The sequence below is a fragment of the Echeneis naucrates genome, chromosome 1, assembly GCF_900963305.1.
Source record: "Echeneis naucrates chromosome 1, fEcheNa1.1, whole genome shotgun sequence".
Taxonomy (NCBI): Eukaryota; Metazoa; Chordata; class Actinopteri; order Carangiformes; family Echeneidae; genus Echeneis; species Echeneis naucrates.
The window spans coordinates 13,629,314-13,651,828 of NC_042511.1; the positions used below are offsets into that span (position 1 = coordinate 13,629,314).

The 22,515-nt window shown below is 40.8% G+C and overlaps 1 protein-coding gene across 4 annotated transcripts in view; it reads right to left on the bottom strand.

The window, feature by feature from the left end:
- Window positions 1-22,515, bottom strand: part of prkcaa (protein kinase C, alpha, a) — a 116,939-nt gene that overhangs the window by 18,947 nt on the left and 75,477 nt on the right. For 2 of the 4 annotated variants that reach the window (XM_029511953.1, XM_029511981.1), the window contains exons 6-13: window positions 21,595-21,751; window positions 21,159-21,293; window positions 20,396-20,489; window positions 14,823-14,966; window positions 14,534-14,707; window positions 12,750-12,841; window positions 12,514-12,576; window positions 12,036-12,174 (exon numbers count right to left, since the gene is read on the bottom strand). In XM_029511953.1, the coding sequence (XP_029367813.1) occupies window positions 12,036-12,174; window positions 12,514-12,576; window positions 12,750-12,841; window positions 14,534-14,707; window positions 14,823-14,966; window positions 20,396-20,489; window positions 21,159-21,293; window positions 21,595-21,751 (998 nt within the window). Of the gene's footprint in view, window positions 1-12,035; window positions 12,175-12,513; window positions 12,577-12,749; window positions 12,842-14,533; window positions 14,708-14,822; window positions 14,967-16,679; window positions 16,714-18,062; window positions 18,090-20,395; window positions 20,490-21,158; window positions 21,294-21,594; window positions 21,752-22,515 lie in introns of all 4 variants that reach the window. The other 2 variants (XM_029511962.1, XM_029511973.1) reach the window with 2 other exon arrangements.

Sequence of the window (22,515 nt, forward strand, 5' to 3'; positions counted from 1 at the left end):
ATGCATAAACTCCTGTATGCTGTAACACAGACTGGCAAAATTCAGCCAACAACAGATCTCATTCATTCATCTTCAACCGCTTCATCCGTTTCGGGGTCGCGGGGCTGCTGGAGCCAATCCCAGCTCACACTGGGCGAGGGGCAGGGTACACCCCAGACAGGTCGCCAGTCCATCAACACACAGAGACAGACAGAGACCAACAACCACTCACACTCAGACCCACCGACAATTTAGAGTCTCCATTTAACCCAAACATGTCGTCTTTGGACGGTAAACTGGAGCACCTGGAGGAAACCCACACAGACACGGGGAGAACATGCAAACTGCACAGAAACCACCCAGGCCGGGAACTGAACTCACAACCTTCTTATTGTGGCGCCATCCACTACGCCGCCGTGCTGCCCTTCAACAGGTCTCCCACCAAAGCTAAATATGGCCAGTGGTGCTCAGTGTGGAACTCTTCACGTGTAAATCAGTTTTTGGAATTGTCCATTCGAGGAATATGTTTCCATCATTGCATATCTTTACATGCAGACTGCCATGGTGTCTTATTTATGTAAATTTAAATAACACAAATAAAAATTTCGAAAGATTATAAAATTACCCAATTTTCAGACACTGTTCACATATATATGTATATATGGTTGGCTTTGATTTTGCTTAGTTGCCAATTGGAGAATGACCAAGAGACATTTTCAAGCCAGAGGTGCATCAGGTTTGACAGCAGGGACATCCAAACATGTTCGATGCCTCAAACAGTCACAGAGAATATGATCACTTCTTTTTCTATACAGCGATTTGACTCAGACAAAGAAGAAAGAATGACAGACATTTTATCAGCTGTGACAATAAGGCCTACATGTGCCAAAGCTGAACAATGAAGATAAAAAGCTCAAAATTTCTGCCAGGAAGTGATTATTTGGGGCAACAAAACATAAGCCCTTTTTCCACAGAGGTGGCGCTGAACTGTGGCTCCTGTGCTTACGCACCCTAAACCAGACAACGCAGTGATACGGTGCCCCAGTTTGCCATTTAAGAAAGTATTACTCTCTGCAATCAGAGGGGTAAGTTGTGAAAGCCAGATTTCCAAGACATCAATCTGGCTGTGAAACTACCTGGCAATACCAAAGCCCTTACCCCCACCACCCCACAGCCATCCCCTATTCACACCCCCTGCACGAACAGGTAAGGTGGAACAAAAGTGAAGACAAGTTTCCATCAAGGACAAGAGTATGTGTGCTGAGGAGGGATTCACCATCTACCATTTCACAAAATCCTCACCCATTAAACAATTCATGTGGATGAAACAAGGAAAAACCTGTCACACACAAGCAAGTTCGAGATGTGAATAAAACGAGAGCGAAGTCACTGTGAATGAAAATTTAGCACAACAATCACATTTTGTGAAAATCTTTATGTGCAAATCTTCTGAGAACGGAAAATAATCGACTCTTTGCTGGAGACGCTTGACCTGGGTGATGTTTGGGATATAAACTGATCTGATACGAATCCTGTTTCTTAACAATCTTTTTGCACCTGTTTCAGCTACCATCTGAAAAATTAAAATCTCTCTTCCACTGAGGCTATCTGAATAAAGGCAACCACCCCCCCCCCCCCCCCCCCCAAAAAAAAAAAAAAAAAAAAATCATAGAAAATTTGGCATTTTTAAGTCATTAAGAAGACAAATCTCCTTTATTCCTCATAATACCAGATTTTTATTACATACAAATGTGATCCAAGTTCTCAGATAAAAAAAAACAAAACAACAACAACAAAAAGCCTTTTCACTGCCATGTATTTCATCTTCTCTTCATCTAACCAACAGCCTGTCCTGTAGGTTGGAGTGACATTAGTAGGGGTTGCCAGATGTTTAGATGCTTCGCTGACGACACACATATTTACACTTCACACCCCCCTCTCATATCTACCCGTCTCTCTGGCATCTCTTCTGCTATGGAACAGCTGTTGATGCTGCCACGTGCATACATACATTCCCAGTTCACATACAGCAAACAAGCACAAATGTTAGAATCACAAATTCATTCATGCACACCCAGTGCTATGGTGAGCCACGGTCACAAACGTTAGGTGTGTAACAACGGCTCAGTCACAGAATCCGCTGCTCTAAAACCTATTCTGAGTCACATCTGACCTCTGCTGCACACATGCAGCCTTGGGACAATCCTCCAGCTTCCTAACGCACCCCAACAGAGGCAGAAACAAGGACAGTATACTCTATGTGACTAAAGAAAAACTCATGCAGAGGCACACCTACGGACACGGGTGTGCCCAGGTGTACGAGAGCGGCTGTATCCTGCATCACTATATAACCTTTACTGACCTCTTTCTTGCCCACAGGAGGCCACGTACACGTATGAATCACGCACAGGCTGACAAACGCTGCATTCCTCTGTCATGATGCTGTCCTGAGGGTTGATGGGAGCTGGCTGGACACGCAGTGCAAACACGTGTTAGCCGCCATACACAAAGGCAAGCGCGTGTGCACACTTGGATGCACGCACACTGTGATGTGACTCTGAAAGTCGAAGTTATAGAATCAGAAACCGATTATACAGCACACAGGCTCATCATTTTTGTTGGATTATTTTGCTAATTGGAATTTCGCTTGGAGATTAACCTAGAAACAACTTTGTTCAAAACAAACAGGACTGCATCATGAGCATTTTACAACACCAACTTCCACTTTCATCTTATTCAGTGTGGTCCTGTTTGAATAGATGGATGTGTCTGAACATGTTAACAAAAATACAGTTTGAGGTGGCTTTCGGGAGCCACTATAATGTACCACCAATGTAAATGGTGAAACAAAGACAAAAAGATACGCTCACTGTTTGGAGTTAAGTTTGGTAATACCGTTATGAAGTAAAAACTTTTCATGCACAGCATTGCAGCGCAACATTCTGCATCAAATATCGGATATGTTGAGAATGTTGATTTTTTTTTTTTTTTTGAAAAAGAGGTGCTGCATATCAGATGCTTCAAAAAAAATGAAATTATTTTTACATGGTCTTAAAAGTTTGTATGACAGTGCCTTTAACCTTGACCCTGGTGAACATGTTTCATAAACTCAGATGGTCAACTCCACGTAAACAACATGCAGACCTTACTTAACCTTTCATTCACTCACCTAATGCTTAAAATTCCTCTTGCAGACCCTTATGGTGCCACAGCTCTGCAGACCACAAAGTTGAGGAACGTTGTACTCATGCTGCTAAGCTGCTGTCTGTCTCAGGGTAATGTCCTGGGGCAGAGCTTCACTGCTATCAATCATAGTCAGGATGAGGTTGCTGAAGCAAATAGCTTCTCTCTGCTCAGAGAGATGGCAGTTTTTATTTTGGACGATCAGAGAAATGAGCTACCGGTTAAAGCACTACTGTTGCAGCAAATTCAGAAAGTGCAGGGTATAAGAAGAAGTTAATGAAAAATCCTTTTTAGCATCTAAATCTGTTTTTCCTCTCAGATTCTCTGAAATATATTGTCAATGTGTGTCAATGCCAATAAATTTGCACATTTCAGTTTTTAGAACAAACAGCCAGTGACAATCCAGCGGAGAATTTAGAAACAGGTGGATAAGCACTGAAGATCGGCTGCACAGGTATATTTGTCCAGAGATTAAATTAAAGGCATCCTCATATTGTTTATGTTTTTTTCCAAATAACTTTTGTGGAAGCAAGTACAGCAAGTTGTGTGGCAGCACACAAGTAATATAGATTTACCCACAACATGAAATCCAAAAATGTAAAAATGCTTTCAATAAGAAGGGGAACATTTTTCTGCTATCTAATAATCTACTGTATGTTTTACTTGTTTGTTCCCTTTGATGTTGACTGTTATTATCCTCTCCTTACTGTCATTATAAAGAACAGACTGAACGCCAGTTATTTGGAAGGCCAGAGCAAATGAGTGGAACAACTGCAGAGGGAAAATAGAGGTCCTGTAACACAACAAACAAGTCAATTATTTATGACTGAGCTGAGCCAAATCCTCTCTCATCTCATCTGATTTAATCTCACCTCATGAGTTACAGCTGACTGAATGGATGAAGTTGTGCAGCATTTATTAAGTCATTTTTAACAAATAGAGTTAAATGCCAGACCAGCACATCTGGGAGATAAGCTCAAAGTGAATGCACTGCAAGCAGCTGATCAAGTCAAAGAAAAGATTATTTACGTGCTTAATGTGTTTCCAAACCCTTTGATACTCCCTAAACTTCCCAATATTTGAGTCCCATTCTTTGACGCTACACATGACATGAAAACCTGGGCTATGTAGGACCATATATTGTCACATCAGTGTTATCCTTTCATCTCATGTCACGCTGGATTGAGCTGCACTTATCTAATGTATTTTTCCAAAGCTACCCCCTAAACCAAAGGGTAGAAGGCCAGCTTGTCAGCCAGTGAGAGTTTGACAGGGGAGCTGAAGGTCAGCATTGAAAATCCACTGAAACGAGTACAGGGTCTTAATGCAGCTGATCAAGGTAAAGTGAATAACGCCTGTGACACAGATGCTCTACATTACCCTAATTTTGTGCATCGTGCACTTTTATATCTGCCTAGTAAATAACTGGCAGAACTGACAGCACGATTGCGCTCACTGAGAGCCTGAGGCCGGAGCTGAAGCTCAACACCGAAGACACAGAGCGTGTGAAAGCTCTGAAGACAGCTGATCAAGGTAGCCATTCATTGTTGAAGTAATTAGGCCATTCGGGAGATTGACGCAGTATGTTCTTTGCTTTAAATTAGATATAATAGCTAAATTCATGTTCATATTTTCTAGTATTCAGGTCCGTACTAGAAGTCAGTGAAGGATTGGCTATAGAAATTAACCCACAGCTTGGAGGCACTGAGGAGAATCAGTACTGCTAACTAAAGACATCTACTGTCTTAAAAAAAACCTGGAACAAAACACTGTGAACCAGAATATCAGTGGGTCACAACCACTGAATTCACAGTAATCAGTTTCCCCAGAGTTTGACGCTAGACTGAATGCCACAGAGATTTTTGGGCCAGCAGATGAACACAAAGCTGGAAAAAACAGAAGCTGAGCTGGAGGCACTTAAAACAGTCGATCAAAGCAAGCTTGTAAAATTCAATCATAAGTGTCTTTTTTAATTCTGTGTATATCCACATTCTCATAAAACTTTAATAATAATATAATAATAATTGTAATAATAAATAGAATACTAATATTTTGTTATATTTTTGTTTGAGTGGTATTTTAGTGCTTTTAATATATTTTCAGAGCTGGAAGCCAAACTGGAGATAAATCAGGATTTGCAAGAACAGTTAAAGAATAACGTTGTACAAACAGCCGCATCAGTAGAAGAGCTGAAAACAGCAATGACTGGAGGTAAATAATTATATATGCATGGCAGGAATGATGTTTGTATTAAAGTATATGGGGATTACATTTTTTTTTTTTTTTTAATCTCTTGTTTCTCTTGTAAGGCTGAATGTATACAGAAAAATACATTTAACAATGTCAATGTTTTTCACAGCTACAAAGATAAGGTGGCCTCCTCTGCTGCTTTGGCACAGAACCAGATACACATTGGACCATTCAGCAAAGAGACAACGCTACAAGAAAGTGATGGGCGACAGCTATGATTTCAGAACAGGTAATGCATGACAGTAAAACATTTGTGATTGAATTAATCAGTTCATCGAAAAATACTTGCAAAAGTTTTTTTTTAAATGCAAGTTCCTTCAATAAAGGAAATCAACCTTTTATTGTAGTATACCTTTCAACTTCATTTCATATTTTCCAAACTGTAAAATTGATTTTCCTGCAGTGATGTACCCAAAGCCATCCTGTAATGTCTCCATTTCTATATGAACTACTTGCTGACAGTTACTTACGCTAAAATTAAAATGTATTATGTTCACTCCTATCAGGACTTTGTTTTCACTAATATCAGTATGAGGCATTTACCAATCTATCTTTAGAGACTCACATTTCAGCTTTAACGAAAAAAGTCAAAGCTGTTTTTCAGGCATTTGCACTAACAGCCAAACTTTATGTATCTATAAAAATTCAATGTGAAGAAACAGCCAACGGTGTTCGGTGTGTTACTCTTTCGCTGAATATATTCCGCATTAAACATCAATCATGACCAGTGCGGATCTGGTTAGCACGCAGCTCATATTTCATCCTTTTAGTAAATGTAAGTAAGAGATCACACGAACACGAAAGAGAATAAGAATGAGGTCATAACCTTGAGTGGGAGTTTAATGTTGAAATGACAAATGCATGCATGAGAAAATGTGTTCAGGGCTCCACAGCTTGATCCGCTCACATGAAAGTGAACATGGTGCCCGAAGGAGAAGAGTGCTAAACGCTAATCCCTGGCTTCCCTTAGTTAAGCAGGGTGGAAGGTGCAGGAGGGAAAAGCCCCTTTCCTTGTTGTTTTTTTTTTTTTTTTATTAACTTGAAGGTCAAAGGCTCTATTGTGAGGGAAGCCTCTGCTTCCAGCAGGAATCATGCTGGCCTTCAATCTGACTTGGCAGCTGCTAACAAGTTCAGTTAAACACGTCAAAGATTTGTTCTCACATAAGAATTGCATTGCCTCTATGATATATCAGCGTGAATGAAAAGTACCTAACCTTCTAAACTGAAAACTGAGAAGAGGTACATATGTACCCTGTATCTCTACACTCATTCAAAGAAAAATGAACAAAATCGAACTGGTGAAATAGAAAACAAATCTCATATAATAGGCAAAGACACAGTAAGACAGCTACTCAAGGAACTGTTCAGATGCCCTGCAACTTAAATGAGAGGAAAGTTGCCTGACACTGCGGATACATTTTTATCATGTCAGGGAACATTAGGTTATATTAGGCAGCACGTCAATGAAGACCTAATGTGGCATATTTGTTGAGAAATGACATCAGTCTCTTTTGTGAATCCGTATGCTGCAAGGAATTCAAATAAAATGGAAAGCATGTAGACACATCGAGGAGATCTGCTTGGGAATGAAAAGTCAAAGGAAGACAGATAAAAGAGGTGAAGAGAAAGTGAGAGCAAAATAATTTTTAGTTTTTTATTTTGTAATGGCTGTAATTTGAACTGATCACTGTAGATGTAAATAAATTGTAGCATGTTATGACCAAACTGCAAATGCTTCGCCGTCAGCACAAGATTTAAGTAAATGGTACAAGCTTTCTGTCATGACGGTGGCATTAACGCTTGTTGGTCAATTGATCAGTTGATCGCCTGGTGTCTCGGTCAGTCCACTGTTTTGGTCCATATTGAACAATCGAATAACTGCTGAATGAATTTCTATTTTAATATAACACGTTTCATGTAAACATTCATACATTTTGTATTCTGTTTTGTTTTTTTTTTAATCTAGAAGAAAACCCTGGATGGATCTCTGACAAGCTGCCATGTCTGTCTTCACATAAAGGCCCCACACTAATCTATATATGTTGCTTATCATCTGTTTCCTCTAAAAGGTCTTTGTGATAAATGAAAGAAAAAAAAAAAAAGAATGCTGTTGTAGTGAGGAGGACTTGAAACTAAAACAGTTCAAAGTTAGATATCTTTGCCCTGCCGGAACAACCGTAAACATATTTAGAAGAAGAAGAGATTCAGAGTCTGTAAGAGTGAAGAGAAAGAGGGGAAAAAAGACAGAGGACAATTAGAGTTCAGCACAAAACGACTATTGAGATCAGTTTCAGGCCATCCTGCAGAGCGTTACACTAACACTTCTGTGACTCGCTGCCCTTGCCACCCATCGCCTGTCTGAAACAACACCAACGGGCATTCACAGTTGCAGGCATGGCGACCTTTGTGCTCTGAACCAGCATGTTCGGTCTAGACATTCTGTTTCCAACTTATTTACTGTGTACAGGGATGTTCATTTGATCTATTAAAAAAAAAAAAAAAAAAAGAGAGAAAGATTTCTCTTTATTCTACCAGGTTGAATGTGATGGAAATAGACCAGCATGAGCATGATTGACATGCTCATCCTTTTTTTTTTTATTGTATGAAAGCCTCCAGCCAGGAGAGCTCTGTTGATTCATTAGAGTGCCAGTGTGTGAGTGACACACACACAAACACAGGATGAGACAGTGTGTGAAGGAGATTGCGTGAAAAAGGGTTTTTTATGCTTACGACTTTGAATATCTGCTCTAAAATATCTTTGATGGGTGAAAATGTGTTCTATGTGTGTGTGTGTGTGTCTGTGTGTGTGTGTACGCGTGAATGTGCATCGCTTAAGATGTCTCTGTCATTAGACCTAATGCTACATGACAGTTCTGGATCAGACTGCCAACTATTCAAGGTTACACTCCTTAGCACACACATACATGTGCAAACACACACACACACACGCACTAACCTGTACTGCTCGCAACAGTCATACTACATATGGAAACAGATCAGACGAACGCCCCAGCGTGGTCCAACACTGGAGCGCACATCACTGCCCTGGCGACCGCCGCCTTTACAGGGAGCTAAGTGAATATCTGCTCTGCTGTTGTTATCAGATCCCTTTGAGGAAACCGTGTGCTGTGGAGCAGATGCAGTGTTCATCGGGCCAAGCTTCAGCTCGCTGTTTTTAAAAGCATTTCTTACTCGTGTGTGCTGGGGTTGGTTTCATTCACTGATGATATTAATGAGCAGCCTTGGGGTTTACGTGAGCATCCGTCAGTGCGAGCAGCACATGTAATCAGGAAGGCGAGTTTGAAATGGCACTCCAGCAATTTAGTACTGCGCTTTGAAAGCCCAGAAAAGATGGTCAGCATGAACCCAGTGTGAGTTTCAGTTCAAGCTGTGTTCTGTCTCTGTTAACGGCAAAATAAAAATGTTGGAAAGAGTCTTTGTATCCATGCAGACATGAACTTAAATTTGAAATACAGTAAATAACATGTGACATGTGTTGTATTTCTATATTGTCCATACATAATATATAATTACAGATTCATATCTGACCTGCCGCAGAAGATGGAGAGGAGAGCAGAAAAAAAATAAATAAATAAATAAAAAATCAAACAATCTTTGAAAAATGTTTTCAAATAAATTGATTTTATTTTGCTCTCTGCATCGCTGTCCTCCTCTGTCTTCCCTACTCTATTCTCACTTTCCATCTGTTGACTCCTTCCTGCCTCCCTGACATTTTCTCACATGTCACTCACTTTTCTACCCACAGATGAAGCGATTTTGTGAGACTCCTGGCAGCTCTGATCTAAACGTGCTGGATGGGGGCTCAGTAATTGCTGAAGAGCTTGAAAATGGAGCTGCCACTGCAAAAGCATGTGGCCAGACGGCAAGTCCACGATGACTAAGCCTTGCTATTTTCAGTCCTCTGTGAAATGAGGAACGGTGAAAGTCATTATTCAACAATAAAGAAATGGAAGCACGGTACATATCTGCATCGTAAAGAAGCATGATTTGTCCACAGGCAAGATGCCTCAAGCAAAAACAATGGAGTGCTATGATGAATGAGCTAAATATCAACTCTTCTAAGCCAGCATGAGAACGTTTTTGTTTCAAATATATGAAGTGCCCTCATTAAAGCGAATTAAAAGAGTACAGAGAGAATTACCACTCTTGCACTTACAGTATGAATGTTGGCTGTATGAGTACATTTTATTAGATTAGATTCTGCCTCATTATCCTATAAGTTAACACTTTCTGGAGGAGCACCAGCTGATGGAAAATAGCAGTTTTTATTATTATCTTGGCACTGCGTCTGCTGTTTGAGCCCACAGGGGAGTAACTAGTGAGGTGGACACTGAAGTAGGCACCGACTAAAGGCATGGAGGGAAATGGCTCAAGACAGACAGGTCAATATCCTCAAATGATCTCCTGAAACAGATTCATCATGTGAAAAGCGGTTCACTTCAGGTCAAGCAATCTTTCTTTTTCACTTTTTTGTTCTTTCCTTCACTGTCCGATTCTTTTACTCTCAGCTAATACCTTATGTGTCCTCTGTTCTTATTTTCTGTTTGCTCCTTCTATCTCTCTCACTCTGAGTCGAAGTCGTTGAGGTGGAAATTCACATTAATGTGAGCATTCCTCCAAGACAGGAGCTACCAGTGACTGGCTATATAGGTCAGAATAAACACTGCAAAAACTGTGTGCCTGTACATGTGTGTTTGTGTGTGCACTGACGAACAGCAGCAGCACAACTACATTCAGTCATATGTGTGCTGACGACCAGGAGGAAATATGTCTCGCGTGTCTACTTCAAGATAAAACATGAGCATGGCCACAGAGACAAACCAACAGAAAATGACCTCACATTAGCAGTTAATATAAACAAAAATGCATGAGAAGTTTCCTTATTTAGGATGGCAGATGCTCCCATCTTCCCCTCTGTGACCCTCTGCTGTTGCTATGGTGGCTTTCAACTCTACAGTTTACAGTGACCATTAACCTTTAACCTCCAAGATGGAGACCAACCGTGGCCTGACCCGTACAACTCGAGATTAACGATATAAGTAAGATGTCATTTAAGATGGATGTAAACTCTCCTGTGCTCAGTAAGACATCACTCATCCATCAATCAAACACAAACTAATGCAGAATGGATGATGGGCTGACTGGCGCGTACACGCACACACGCACACACCAAACCAAAAACATCAACTATTCTCTGTTACAGGAAGAAAAGGCACAAGGTCCTTTGGGAAACAGAAGAATTTTACATAGTGTGTATACATGACAGGTAATAAAAAGCGACAAATAAAAGTGAATTGTAAGCAGAATGTGTCAGAATGTGTGAAGTTGAATTTGGCTATTGAAGTAATTAAGAGTTGATCCATCTGTCAAATGCAACTTGAGGAGCATTTGTTTTTGATTGTGCATCGAAACACCATACATTATTGGGTTTGTGTATCTATTAAAAGCTTTTGAGCAAATACAAAATCCGTGCATGAGACGCATCGTGCATGTGATGGTGTACCATCATGTGTCAGTGACTATGGGAATGACAGCTGATCTGCTCACCTGCTGTGTCATCGCAGGCTGCCGCGTTAGCGTCAGTCTGACTGAACAATCACAGCGCGTTCGCCCCCGCATCCGTGAGGCAGAATTAAGCTCCAAGTCTACCAGAGAGGGTTTTAGAGACAATCGATAATACAGCCCACCATTAAATAGGAGCCAGCTGACGGATAATGGGTAGAGAGGTGGACAAACAGAATCAGCGCATAAAGTATGAACAGATAAAAGCTGCTGCACCGAATCCTTCCTGTTATTGTATTCGGTATATTCAGGAAGACGGAGCAAGACAGGCGCAGAAGCAGCTTTGAATAATAGATATTAAGGCTGATTTCCAGGACAAACCTGTATTGCAGAACAAAGTTTTGATAGGCAGGAAAGTAAGGCTTCATTTTGGGAATGGCACTGAAACATTTCCAGCGATGGAGAGAAGCGATTCAATCATTAATTTCCCCCCGACTGAAGGCTGGGTCAGCCCTCATTCTCTTCAGACTGAAACCAGATCAAGGACACATTCGGTAATTAAAAGTGTTAGGATCCCTGTCACTGTCAGTTAACACTGAGACGGATTGTACTTTCACTGTCAACATTGTTGTACGGATGTCAGCGACCAACACTACTGACAACAGTGCAGCGCCTCTGCACTCGTGACGGCGACACAAACACAATCGTAATCAGAAATGACAAGGGCATTCCTGAAAAGTGAAGTGGATTTGCCTTGACTTAAATAAGTGTTGCAGAAACAAACAAACAAACAAATAAACAAAACAATAAATTGAAGAAATTGAAGAAAACCCACTGTGAGATAGAGAAACCCCATCTTGTATGTATTGGTTCATTTGGACACACTGGGCTGACTGTCCGACTGGGGATGGTTACGTCATTAGACAAAAGATAGAGTGTATGTGCGAGTGTCTGCCCTCGTGTGTGTCTGTGCGGGTCTGTCCTGAGGCAATGACCTTAATCTGGAGCACAAGTGTGACACAGGCTCAGACCAGACAGTGACACAGATGACCTCATGCATCAAAACAAGCACACGCGTCTCCATGTTGGGCCTTTCTTACCTCTGGGGCAATGTAGTCTGGAGTGCCGCAGAAGGTGCGCGTGGTCACTCCTTCTGACATGTTCTCTTTACACATGCCAAAGTCAGCAATCTTGATGTGTCCCTCACAGTCCAGCATCACATTATCCAACTTCAGATCCCTGAGGAAGGAACACAATCATTCAAAACATCCTAGAAGCTGTTGACTTGTGCTTTTAGATATTTCACCAAGAAGCCTTCACTGCTGACACAAACTGCCTAATTCTTCTGCTATTTAGTCCAAAAAAAAAAAAAAACAACTCCCGCTGTTGCTGTTATGGCTGCTGGGTGTCTCCATCAAAAGGAAAACTAAAAAAAGGCTTTTACTAGGGGATGATGGTATCCAGTGCAGAAAAACAAGCTATATCTCAGTTATTTATTTCTAATTATAATTTCATTGTAGAAACATAATTTGAAGCGCAGGTTTTTGTATCTAACTGTGGAAACTGCTTAAAACGCACCTGTAGATGACTCCTTTAGTGTGCAGGAAGAAGAGACCTACAGCGATCTCTGCTGCGTAGAACCTGCAATAACAGACCCACAACACAAAGAAAACTGCACATCAGACCACTTTGAGACATAAAAACTATGCAGTTGCACCTTGCAAAATGAGGTATTAATGTCATAGTCAGCACAGTTTGCATACTTTTTTTTAAGATACTAAGATGGAAACTACAGCCTTGAATTAATGTCTTACACTGCCTGAGGCTCCTTGAACTTGCCCACTTGTTGGATATGGTACATGAGGTCTCCCCCATTCACATACTCCATAACAAAGTAGAGACGATCCTATGGTCCACGAGACAGGGACACAGAAGGAGAGGAGACGGGGGGGGAGTTGGGGATTTGGGAGAGGAGGTGGAGGAAAAAAAAAAAGTATCATCAGTACTTTTGCACAAAAACATTGCAAGTTTCACTAAAACTGTAAAACTTGCTCAGCTTTTGTATTTACTGTCAAAGCTGCAGACAGAAAGATAGTTCAGTGTTAGAGCCTCCCCTCGCCCCGCTGTCTGAGCCGCTCCATCGTTTTCACCACACTTTCCTTGACAAGGTGACCTCAAAAGCCCACAACAAAGCACTTTGTGGAAAAAGAAAACACTCAACACAGACATGTGTCAGGAATTATTCTCTTTGTCTCGCAATGCCGGTCCCTCACAGCCCATGACAAGTTTGGCCTGACCCTCGTCAAGCTGTGTTTGACGTTTCCCCCACTGCAAATCGAGAAACAAATATTCCTCACAGCAACAGACCCACACTGATGGCAGAAGCTTCAAGCTGGTTTGGCATATACTGATATCATACCATCTTCTGACACACGCGCACACAAAAACACTAATAACTGACTGTAATAACATTTCGATCCTAAAACATCTGGAAAATAGGAAAGTCGGTAGAGTCAGGTTTCCAGCATCATGGTCGATATACCCGGCTTTGATATGTAAATGTTAGTTTAGATTAGATTCATTGTTTCTTTCACTGGGTTATAATTTAAGTTATAATTTAAGAGGTTATTATATACCACAAACAACAACAAATAAAAATATAAGTGTAATTATATTTAAATTCCACCTTGGACTGAAAGAAAAAATAATCATGTTGTGAAAAATATGGCAGCCACTGCAATGGCTACAATAAGAGGTTGAATTGTGCTTTTTGTGGCAGTGGCATCTCTGCCACAGTATTTTATTCTAGTGAAGTCAAGTGAATTGGGGAATGCTGGTGCTTCAGTTATAATCAGCTGCTTTAGTTCAGCTCGCCTTCATTCATCTTTGCCACCATCTAATCAGCGGTTGGGTAGATTTATGAGGAGGCATAAAGACTAAGGTGACACTTGGTTTCTTTGATGTTTAAAACTACATAAAATATATGTCGGGAGTTGGGCATGAAGACGTTTTCAAGTACAACGCTCTAAGTTACAATCAGAGGAGCTGCCACTTTTGGCATTTGACTTTGTCTAGGGACTGAAATTCAGACATTAGATTATTTGACATTATATGTGTCATTAAAAAGACAACGACTATCGTATTATACTGCTGGACCATTTCTATCTTGGGTGATTCTCCGACATATAAATGGAACTTTATTTGAAAGGACTTTGGCTCAGGAACCGGTGGTGGTGGAGGTTAAAGCAACAAAATGTTTCTTCAGGACTTTGTTCACATAGGATGAAGGATGAACAAAGCCCGAGTGCAAGTTATTATGCATAACTTGCATAACTCATAAACAATGTGCTCATACGCACACACACACACACACAAACACACAAACACAGAAACGTCACCCTCTAATTGGGGTGGTTTGTCCCCTCCTCCCTTTTATTTGTTTATTTCTAATTGTATTTGTCATGCAGGTCCTTTACTGCTCTCTGTACTTGATGAGTAATATGTTTAGCTAAAAGCTCTTTCCTTAATTTAACCAGACTTGACCTGACCTGACCTGCAGTGATTTATCCTGATGTGTGTCCAGGGGCATTTCACCTACCACAGTCTGGAAGCATGAGTGGAGCTGTGTGAGAAAGGGTGGCTTGTCCTGTTGGGCCAGGACTCTTTTCTCCACCATGGTGCATTCTACATCATCATCCTGGATCACCACGTCCTTCTTCAGTATCTTGATTGCATACAGCTCTTCAGTGGCCTTCATTTCTGCCAGCATGACCTTGGGGGAGAGAGAAAGAGGGTTACACGCAGCGGAAAAATGTATTCTGAGAGGACTTCCTCTGTAGATTGCGATGCAATTTATTCCTGAACTGATTTCAAATCAGCCGACTCACCTTGCCGAAGCTTCCTTTCCCCAGCACAGCCAGGAAGGAGAAATCGCAAAGTTTGACTTGGTCAAGGTTGTTGGATGGTAGCTGGCTGGAACGGCCGTCGTCCGTCTCATCAATCACCTTTTTACCTGGGCCTAGCTTGGCTTTCTGTACTCAGGGCACAGATGACATGAAGCGTAAGACAAGCACATCTTAAAAGTAGCGCACACTTCTTGCCACTAAGGGGCAGTGTGAAGTTTTGACATTTTGACATCGAATTAAAAAGAAACTTAAAAGTTTCTTTGTGTTGGATTCTTCTTGGTATGAGATGCAAAATAGAAATAATTCCAGACCAACCAGCCAATGTCCCTGTCTTTTTGAAATTTTTCTTTTCCAAACAGATGAAGTCTTAAGGTGTTGCATTTTGATGGATTTCATTCCAAAAGGGCACATGACAGCTTCAGATGATTCATACGTTCACACACTTACTCACTCACTCTTGATTTGCTCGGTCATGGCCGTGGAATTCAAAATTATGGGGATGAAATGAGACTGTGGTGCCACTGTGGAGCTGATAAAATGGTTCCGCATAAACAGATATGATTTCATTAAGTACAATAAACTCTGTCAAACAGGAGATACATTAGCATTTATTAAAAATCCTTATCTTGATGGCTGCGAACCAGCCTTGTTATTATGCCTCTACAAAATAAAAATTTTTGGAGATGCACCCAAAAAACCGGAAACAAACAGAAAATCATTTTAAGAGTTCTTATTGGTGGTGAAGACAGAGTGTTGATGTAATAACTTCAAACCTAACAGCTGATTTCCCTCCAGTGTGGAACAGCTGCTGAAGTGATGAAGGAAAGGACGCCACGCTGTGGCTTCCCCACGTGCATGCATGTGCAGACAACTGTCTGTGATGTCGGCCTGTATTTGCAGAGCTGTAAAGAGGTTCTCTCCTTTGAATTTCCCCCCATGCCAAAGACATGCTCAAACTCCCGATGCGGCATAACGCTTCCTTTAAGATGGCCTGAACTATCAAATATGGCTTTTCTATCTTTCCGCACAAAATCACATTCCACATTGCCATGTCCAGGTTTCACACTCAAGGCCAAGGCCACACACAGAACCCAAAATCATGCTGTACCCTGACATAATCACCTGCACATGCTTCAAACAAAGTCCCGTAGTTCATTTAGCAATGACCATAAGTAACTAGCATTAATTCATTTCTTGCTGTTTCTTAAAAGCTTAAATAGATAAATAACAAGTAGAGCTGATCTATGTAATTAAACGGGATATCAAAGCTACCATAACCGCTGCATGTTCACGAGATGTAACTCAGTGACGGTCATGTTAGTATCAACAAATAATTGTAGCAAATAGGCAGAGGTTGCATGAAATGGCGAGAAAAACACACTAAACACTGGCTAATGTGAGGTGGACAAAAGAGTTTTCAGGCCTTTTCGACATCTGGTGCCAAAATAAAGGAATCACCAAGGCACAAGAAAAGAATGAACCTGGAGAAAAGACGGTTTTCCAACGACAGACTAAGGTGAAAGCCTCCCTCATTTAATCACTTCATCAAAGGGATCACCTTAAAATTCAAGTTAGGCGCAATTCAGACAGTTTCATACTATGCTGACAAAATTACATTTAACTTGGGGAAAAAAAACAATCACAATGCTGAGCAGCTTTAGTTTGGTTAATTGCATCTACAACAGTCTGCTCCTAATCTTGGAGGGCAGCAGCCAAACTCAAAGCAAAGCAAACCGCAACCAGACCACAGCACACCTGTAAGCTTTAGCCAGTGAAAAAAGCCTAGCACCAGCCGAGCTGAGCCGAGCGAGCGGCAGCCTTACTTCCTCCCTCTTAGACGCACCTGATCAGAGTCTTCCACAACTGCTTGGTCCTGAAACCACAGGGAGAAGGGAGCCTTAAGGGCTGACTGACTTGAGCATGGGTGTGAGCCACAGCAGCTGATTGTTATATGTAGACAGCTAAGGAGGAAAAGGCGTGCAGCTAATACACAGACAAAAAGGAAACTCAATCTATGATCAAATATAAATTTACAGTGCTGCCATTATAACAGTAACAGTGATAATGGTATCCAAGTCCAGTGGGGCAGAAAGATACAATACACACATAAAGGTAATTTAACAGCTTGAAAATGACCTGACCTCTACCTTTCTCACCCAGCAAACCACCAAAATGTGATTTCATTATGTGTGTGCTAAAAATACCTAGTTGGATTTTGCCATTGTGACAAAAGCAAAGGTTGCGGAGAGTAATTAAATGTAAAGTTGGTGTGGAAATTAAATTCTCAGGTGAGATGAAGAAGCAAGGTGAAAATTTGTGAGAGAGGGAGAGAAAAAAAAAAAAAAAAAAAAAGTGTTTCATTACAATCTCCCACATACACACCGAGACACAATCACTCCACAATGGGATTTCTCATTATTTTTGGATGCATCTCAGTTCAGCGCTGACATCTAGTGGTCATAGTATATATTTTTTTTTTTCTCTATATAGTTGCAGTTCAACACTTCTGCATTGGCTCAGTTTGAACATGAAGTCTGATCTGGAGATACAGTGAGATGATTGCAGATAGAGGAAGTGGAAAATATGAAAACATAATGCTTCAGCAAGCTCTAAAAGAGGAAAACGAACGTCCCAGTAAAACCTGCGGCGGTGCCAATGATTTCAGCACGAGAGATGTACACAGGCAGAGGGAGGCACAGACAAGGCACAGACAAGGCACAGACAAAATAAAAAGACATACATGCAGACACAAGTATAGCCATGAACTGTGAGCATTACAGTGTCAGGATTTACTAACAATCCTCCGAAAACCTCTGAAGAACAGAAGAACTGAAATACTTTTTAAACTCTCTCAGGGGCTCAGCGTGCCACATATTCAAGATATATCAAGTTGGTCGAAGAAATTTTACGGATGAATCCGTTTGCAGTTACTTTGTCGTTCCCTCCTCTAATTTGTGCTGAAATGTTGAGTTCTTCCGGGTACAGACATCGGTTTTCTTCCAGCAATCGGTTGCCTTATATATTTTCATTTATTGCCTTTTTTTTTTTTTTAAACATAATTTCAATTTACACCCAAAACAAATTGTTAGTAAACTACTTGCAGTAGTTTGGAAGCACATAAAAATGATCAGATGTCAGGAGGAGTGAAGGAAATGTTTCACCACAACAAGAGGAAAGGAGAGGAGAGGAAAGAAAGGAGAGGAGAGGAGAGGAGAGGGCTACCTTTAGATTAAAATTAATTTGGCAGTCCTGGGGGCAGGGGGCAAGAAGGGGAGAGAGGGAGAGATAAACTCTTGCATTAAATATGACAGTGTGACACAGGATGAAGAAGCATTTGTTCAGTATAAGTCTCACCAAGCACACAGGAGGGAGCAGGAGGCTAAGGGAGAAAAGGGAGAGAACCACAAAGGGGTTTATGACGAGGAAAAAGGAGAAAGAGGAAAGAGCTGAGGTTCTCCAGGCCATATGCAACCCGAAAAAGATAGAAACAATTAAGTTAAATGCATGGCACATTTTGGAAACGGTAAAAGCTTATATAATATATAATGTAGTATTGGTAAATATAGGAATGCTTTTCAGATTAGTTTTTTTTTTTTTTTTTTCAGCTGTAACCAACCCCACATAGGCAGTAGCCTGTTTTACTGCCAATGTTGTTGTTCAATCTTCTAAAATATTCAATATCCTAAAAAAAAACCCCCACAATTAAATAAATAAATAAAATATTAAGTATATTATAATATGTTCTATGTTTTTTCCATGTACAGCGCCTTTGAGCACATGTAAAAGTGCTTTTACAAAAAATTTACATAACATTTTGTATTATTATTATTATAAATAAAAAATGTGTGTTGTGTTTTGAAGGCGGGGTGAAGGAGCACCCACAAGGAAGCATCATTGTCTACCGTGATGTGTCATGCATCTCATCTGGGTGAACATATGAGCTGCAGGTCGTCTAGAGCCGTTTCCATCACAACCACATGCAGACAGGTGCTCGGAGGTCATACAGTAGTCTAGACCTCAATCACCGCTCCTCATTTTCAACTCGCTGCTCTGTCTTCCCTCATCATTACAGCAACACCGCCTTCTGTATGATCATCTAAAAAGACCTGTCGTGTTGGGTCACTGCTGATTTATTTTTTTTATTTATTTATTTGTATTTCTTTTCTTTTCAAACACACATTTTTCTGGGCACACAGACATTTGTTTCACTGTGGAATGTTTGCAACATTTTTTGAAAAGCAAACTTTATATGGAGATACTTGGTGTTTGCTCTCTGTTTTGATTGTTTGTTTTTTTAATCCGTACAGAGATTTCATAAAGTCAACATACAGTGTCTACATACAGCCACACTGGAACAGACAATACAGGACGTGAGCAAAGCAGAGAAAAGTTCATTTTAACAATCACCAAAAAATTATGTACAATCCCCAAATTCCTTTTGGCTTTCAATCCCAATGATGACCTTTCATTTAGCCTTTCTGTTACATCTACCTGCAATGCGTCGTAATATGTGGCAGAAATATCAAAGAAAACAAAGTTATAATGTCTCCTCAAGCCACATGAACTGATGCTGAAAGATCTATGAAGGAAAGGCGCATGTTTGTCATGAACCAAACGTAAAAATATCTTCTACAAGGTGCTTTGATGTGTGTGTTTCGGTGGCATTTAAATGGCTGAGGTTCATTTAGTAATCACCTTTAAAAAGTTATATTCTAAGTCATTATTGGAAATATTGATGATCAGCAAAAATTTGTAAATCACGTGAACTGTCGCTGAGTAGAAAAAAGGTCTGTTAAAAATGGTGTCATGTTGGACAAAGAGACTGAATTTCTCTCACCTCACCTTTGAAAGCAAATTAAAGTGATTATTAACAAAATTATATACAGAATGTGGAAAATAGGAGTTGAAAAAAGTCATAGTATCAAAAGATGTCAGCTCTTGCATTAAATTGCCACATTTTTGTGAGAGAAAATGACAGCCGTTGGTTCAAATAAAGACAACCATCAAAAGGCTGCGCTGATTCAACTCCGGCCGGCAATGTCTCTGATGTGGCAGAAAATTGACGATGCACATATCTCTCTCTCTCTCTCTCTCTCTCTCTCATAAACACACACACACACGCTGTGTGTATACATGACTTCTCTGGTCTGAGGCCACCTCGAGCCGAGGAAGTCCTTGAAAGGTGCAGCTGTCTCATTGTTACTTTAACAGCTGAGTCGAGCATGTGACCGCTCGATATCGCCTATGGCCGCCGCTGTTTGTAAGCTGAAGGCAGACCAGCAATAGAAATGCTCAAACATGCTCATTAATATCGGATAAAGTAATACAAAGGTGTTGGATTCATTTGAATGAGATAAAGAAGTCTGGACTGGTTTAGGGAGGAAGATGTCAGGATGATGGCCTTAGTCAGTTAATAACACACGTCTGAAAAAGTTGTGGACCAGAAAAAAAGCACTACATCTAAACTAGTCCCAAGCTAATGATTCCAGTCAGTAAGCAATATGTAGACAGGTAGCAGTAATAATTGAAAGTGATTATTTCAGTGTGATCCTCACCTCAAATTTCTGCCTCAGTTCTTCATTACCATCATCTTCCTCTGAGATGGGCACATTATAATACTCCCCTTCTTCCTGGCATAACAACTTATACCTGGAAGTGGAAATAAAGAAGAGAGGGAAGTGATGGCGAGAGATACAGGGACAAACACAGGCAGAAAAGATGGATGGATTCCTTCATCTTCCCCTTCTCCTACTCAATTTTCATGAATCTTTCCATCAACATGCAACAGTCTCTGATCTTCTGGTGCATTTGGTACTGTCCTAAGCGTTGGCAAAATTCAGGACACGTCTCAGAGAAGACAAAAATGCAACAGTGCGTTAAATAATAAATATCTCCTCCTCCTCCTCTCGGCAGATGTGCAGATGCTGCAGCTCCAGGTGGTTGTGATGTTCTAAACCTCAGTCTACTGTCGGGGTACTGTTTGGGGACCTGTGATGGAAACTGACACTATGTTTTCTTTTACAAACTGTCAGTATTAAACTGCGGACAATTTTGTTTCTATTAATGCATGCTGAGTCTTGGTAGCGCTATTCATGACTGATGAGGCCATTAGAATAGCAATTACCAACTAAATTATACAACCTATTTCTGTATATAGAATTGAGTAAAACATCACAGGACACATATATAAAATAAAGAACGACAGTATTGTGTATTTTGAATCCCTTTTAAAGCTGGAAAAATGAGACAGGAAGCGTCTCCCTTGTGATGATGGCACTGTGTGATTTCAGCAGTGTCACTGACAGTAGTGAGCATTACCAGCCACAGACGGGCGATTTCATGAGCTCTGACACGCCGAAAGAGAGGGCTCCCATGAAGTCGTTCCTGGTGGTCCGGTCCCAGTCCCACACCTCCACCGACAGCCTGCGGTCCTTGTCTGTGGCTTTCAGCTTGCTGTGTAGCAGAGAGATGGTATCGTGATTATTCGACACGTGTGTGTGTGTGCGTGTGTGTGTGTAACACTGGACTTTATTACAACATGTTAATATTATCATCGCATTATATAAAATAAAGATTTTTTTTTGCAATCTGCGGTGATTAAGGTGATTTTAATGTGCATTAGAAGCTTTTAAAAGCAGCTAATTATATTGTTATTTACATTCCATTAGATTTCACAGGCTCATTAGGCCGTGAACACTGCAGAACATAAAGAGGTATATTATGGGCCGGGGAGGACGACAGCTAATAGACTTACAAAGTAAAGGTCTCGTTCCATCTGGGGTTGAGGTTGGCGCGGATGGTTTTGGTCTTCTGCTTGGTCTCATTTTTGGGGTCTGGTATGAGCTTGAGCTTCACGTATGGATCAGACAGACCGTTGGGGTCCATGGGGATCAGGTTTTTACCTTCAGTCACTAAAGAAAATAAAGAGCACATAAAAGATTGGCCATTAAGACATACAAATTGCATACATGTAATTTGTGTTTAGCTACAGCATAAGGATGATTCGGTGAAAGCATTGCTTTAAAATAAGAATTCAAGAAAACAAAGCACCGTTCCCCTTACTTATCAAATATCCAGCTAGTTTCAAGAACTACATTAAGCCAGGGCCTTCTGTCTGTCTGAAGATCATTTGTCTTCCACAGTGTCTCCTCAGTACAAATTGATTTCTTTAAATAAACCAGGGAAGATCAATTTTAAAAACTTCAGGTGTTCAAGATCAAACAGCAAATGACGGCCTACTGTGTTTGTTAGAGTTGGGACTTAATTGGGATCAAATGCAGGACAGTTTGTGAGAGCAATGACTCAAAATTTCAGGCTGTGTCATGTTTAAGTGGGTGGCGGCGCTCTTTTTGCCCTCATGTATTTAGCTGCTCGGTAAATAAGGGCACACCAGAGACATTAGCACTGATTAGACTTGAGCATTGGAGCACTGCCAGATCTGAGCTACTGTATAACACACACACACACACACACACACACACACACACACACACACACACAGAAATACATACACCTATTTGTACACAATGCAGCATCCCTGCAGGGACAGGCTGAATGCCTGCCTTACTTGGCTAAACCTTGGGCGCTGGAGAGGCAAGCGATCCCTCCATGTGGCCCTGTCAATCATCCACAAGGGACATCCTGACTAGGGAAGATGCTAACTGACATTTGCCCT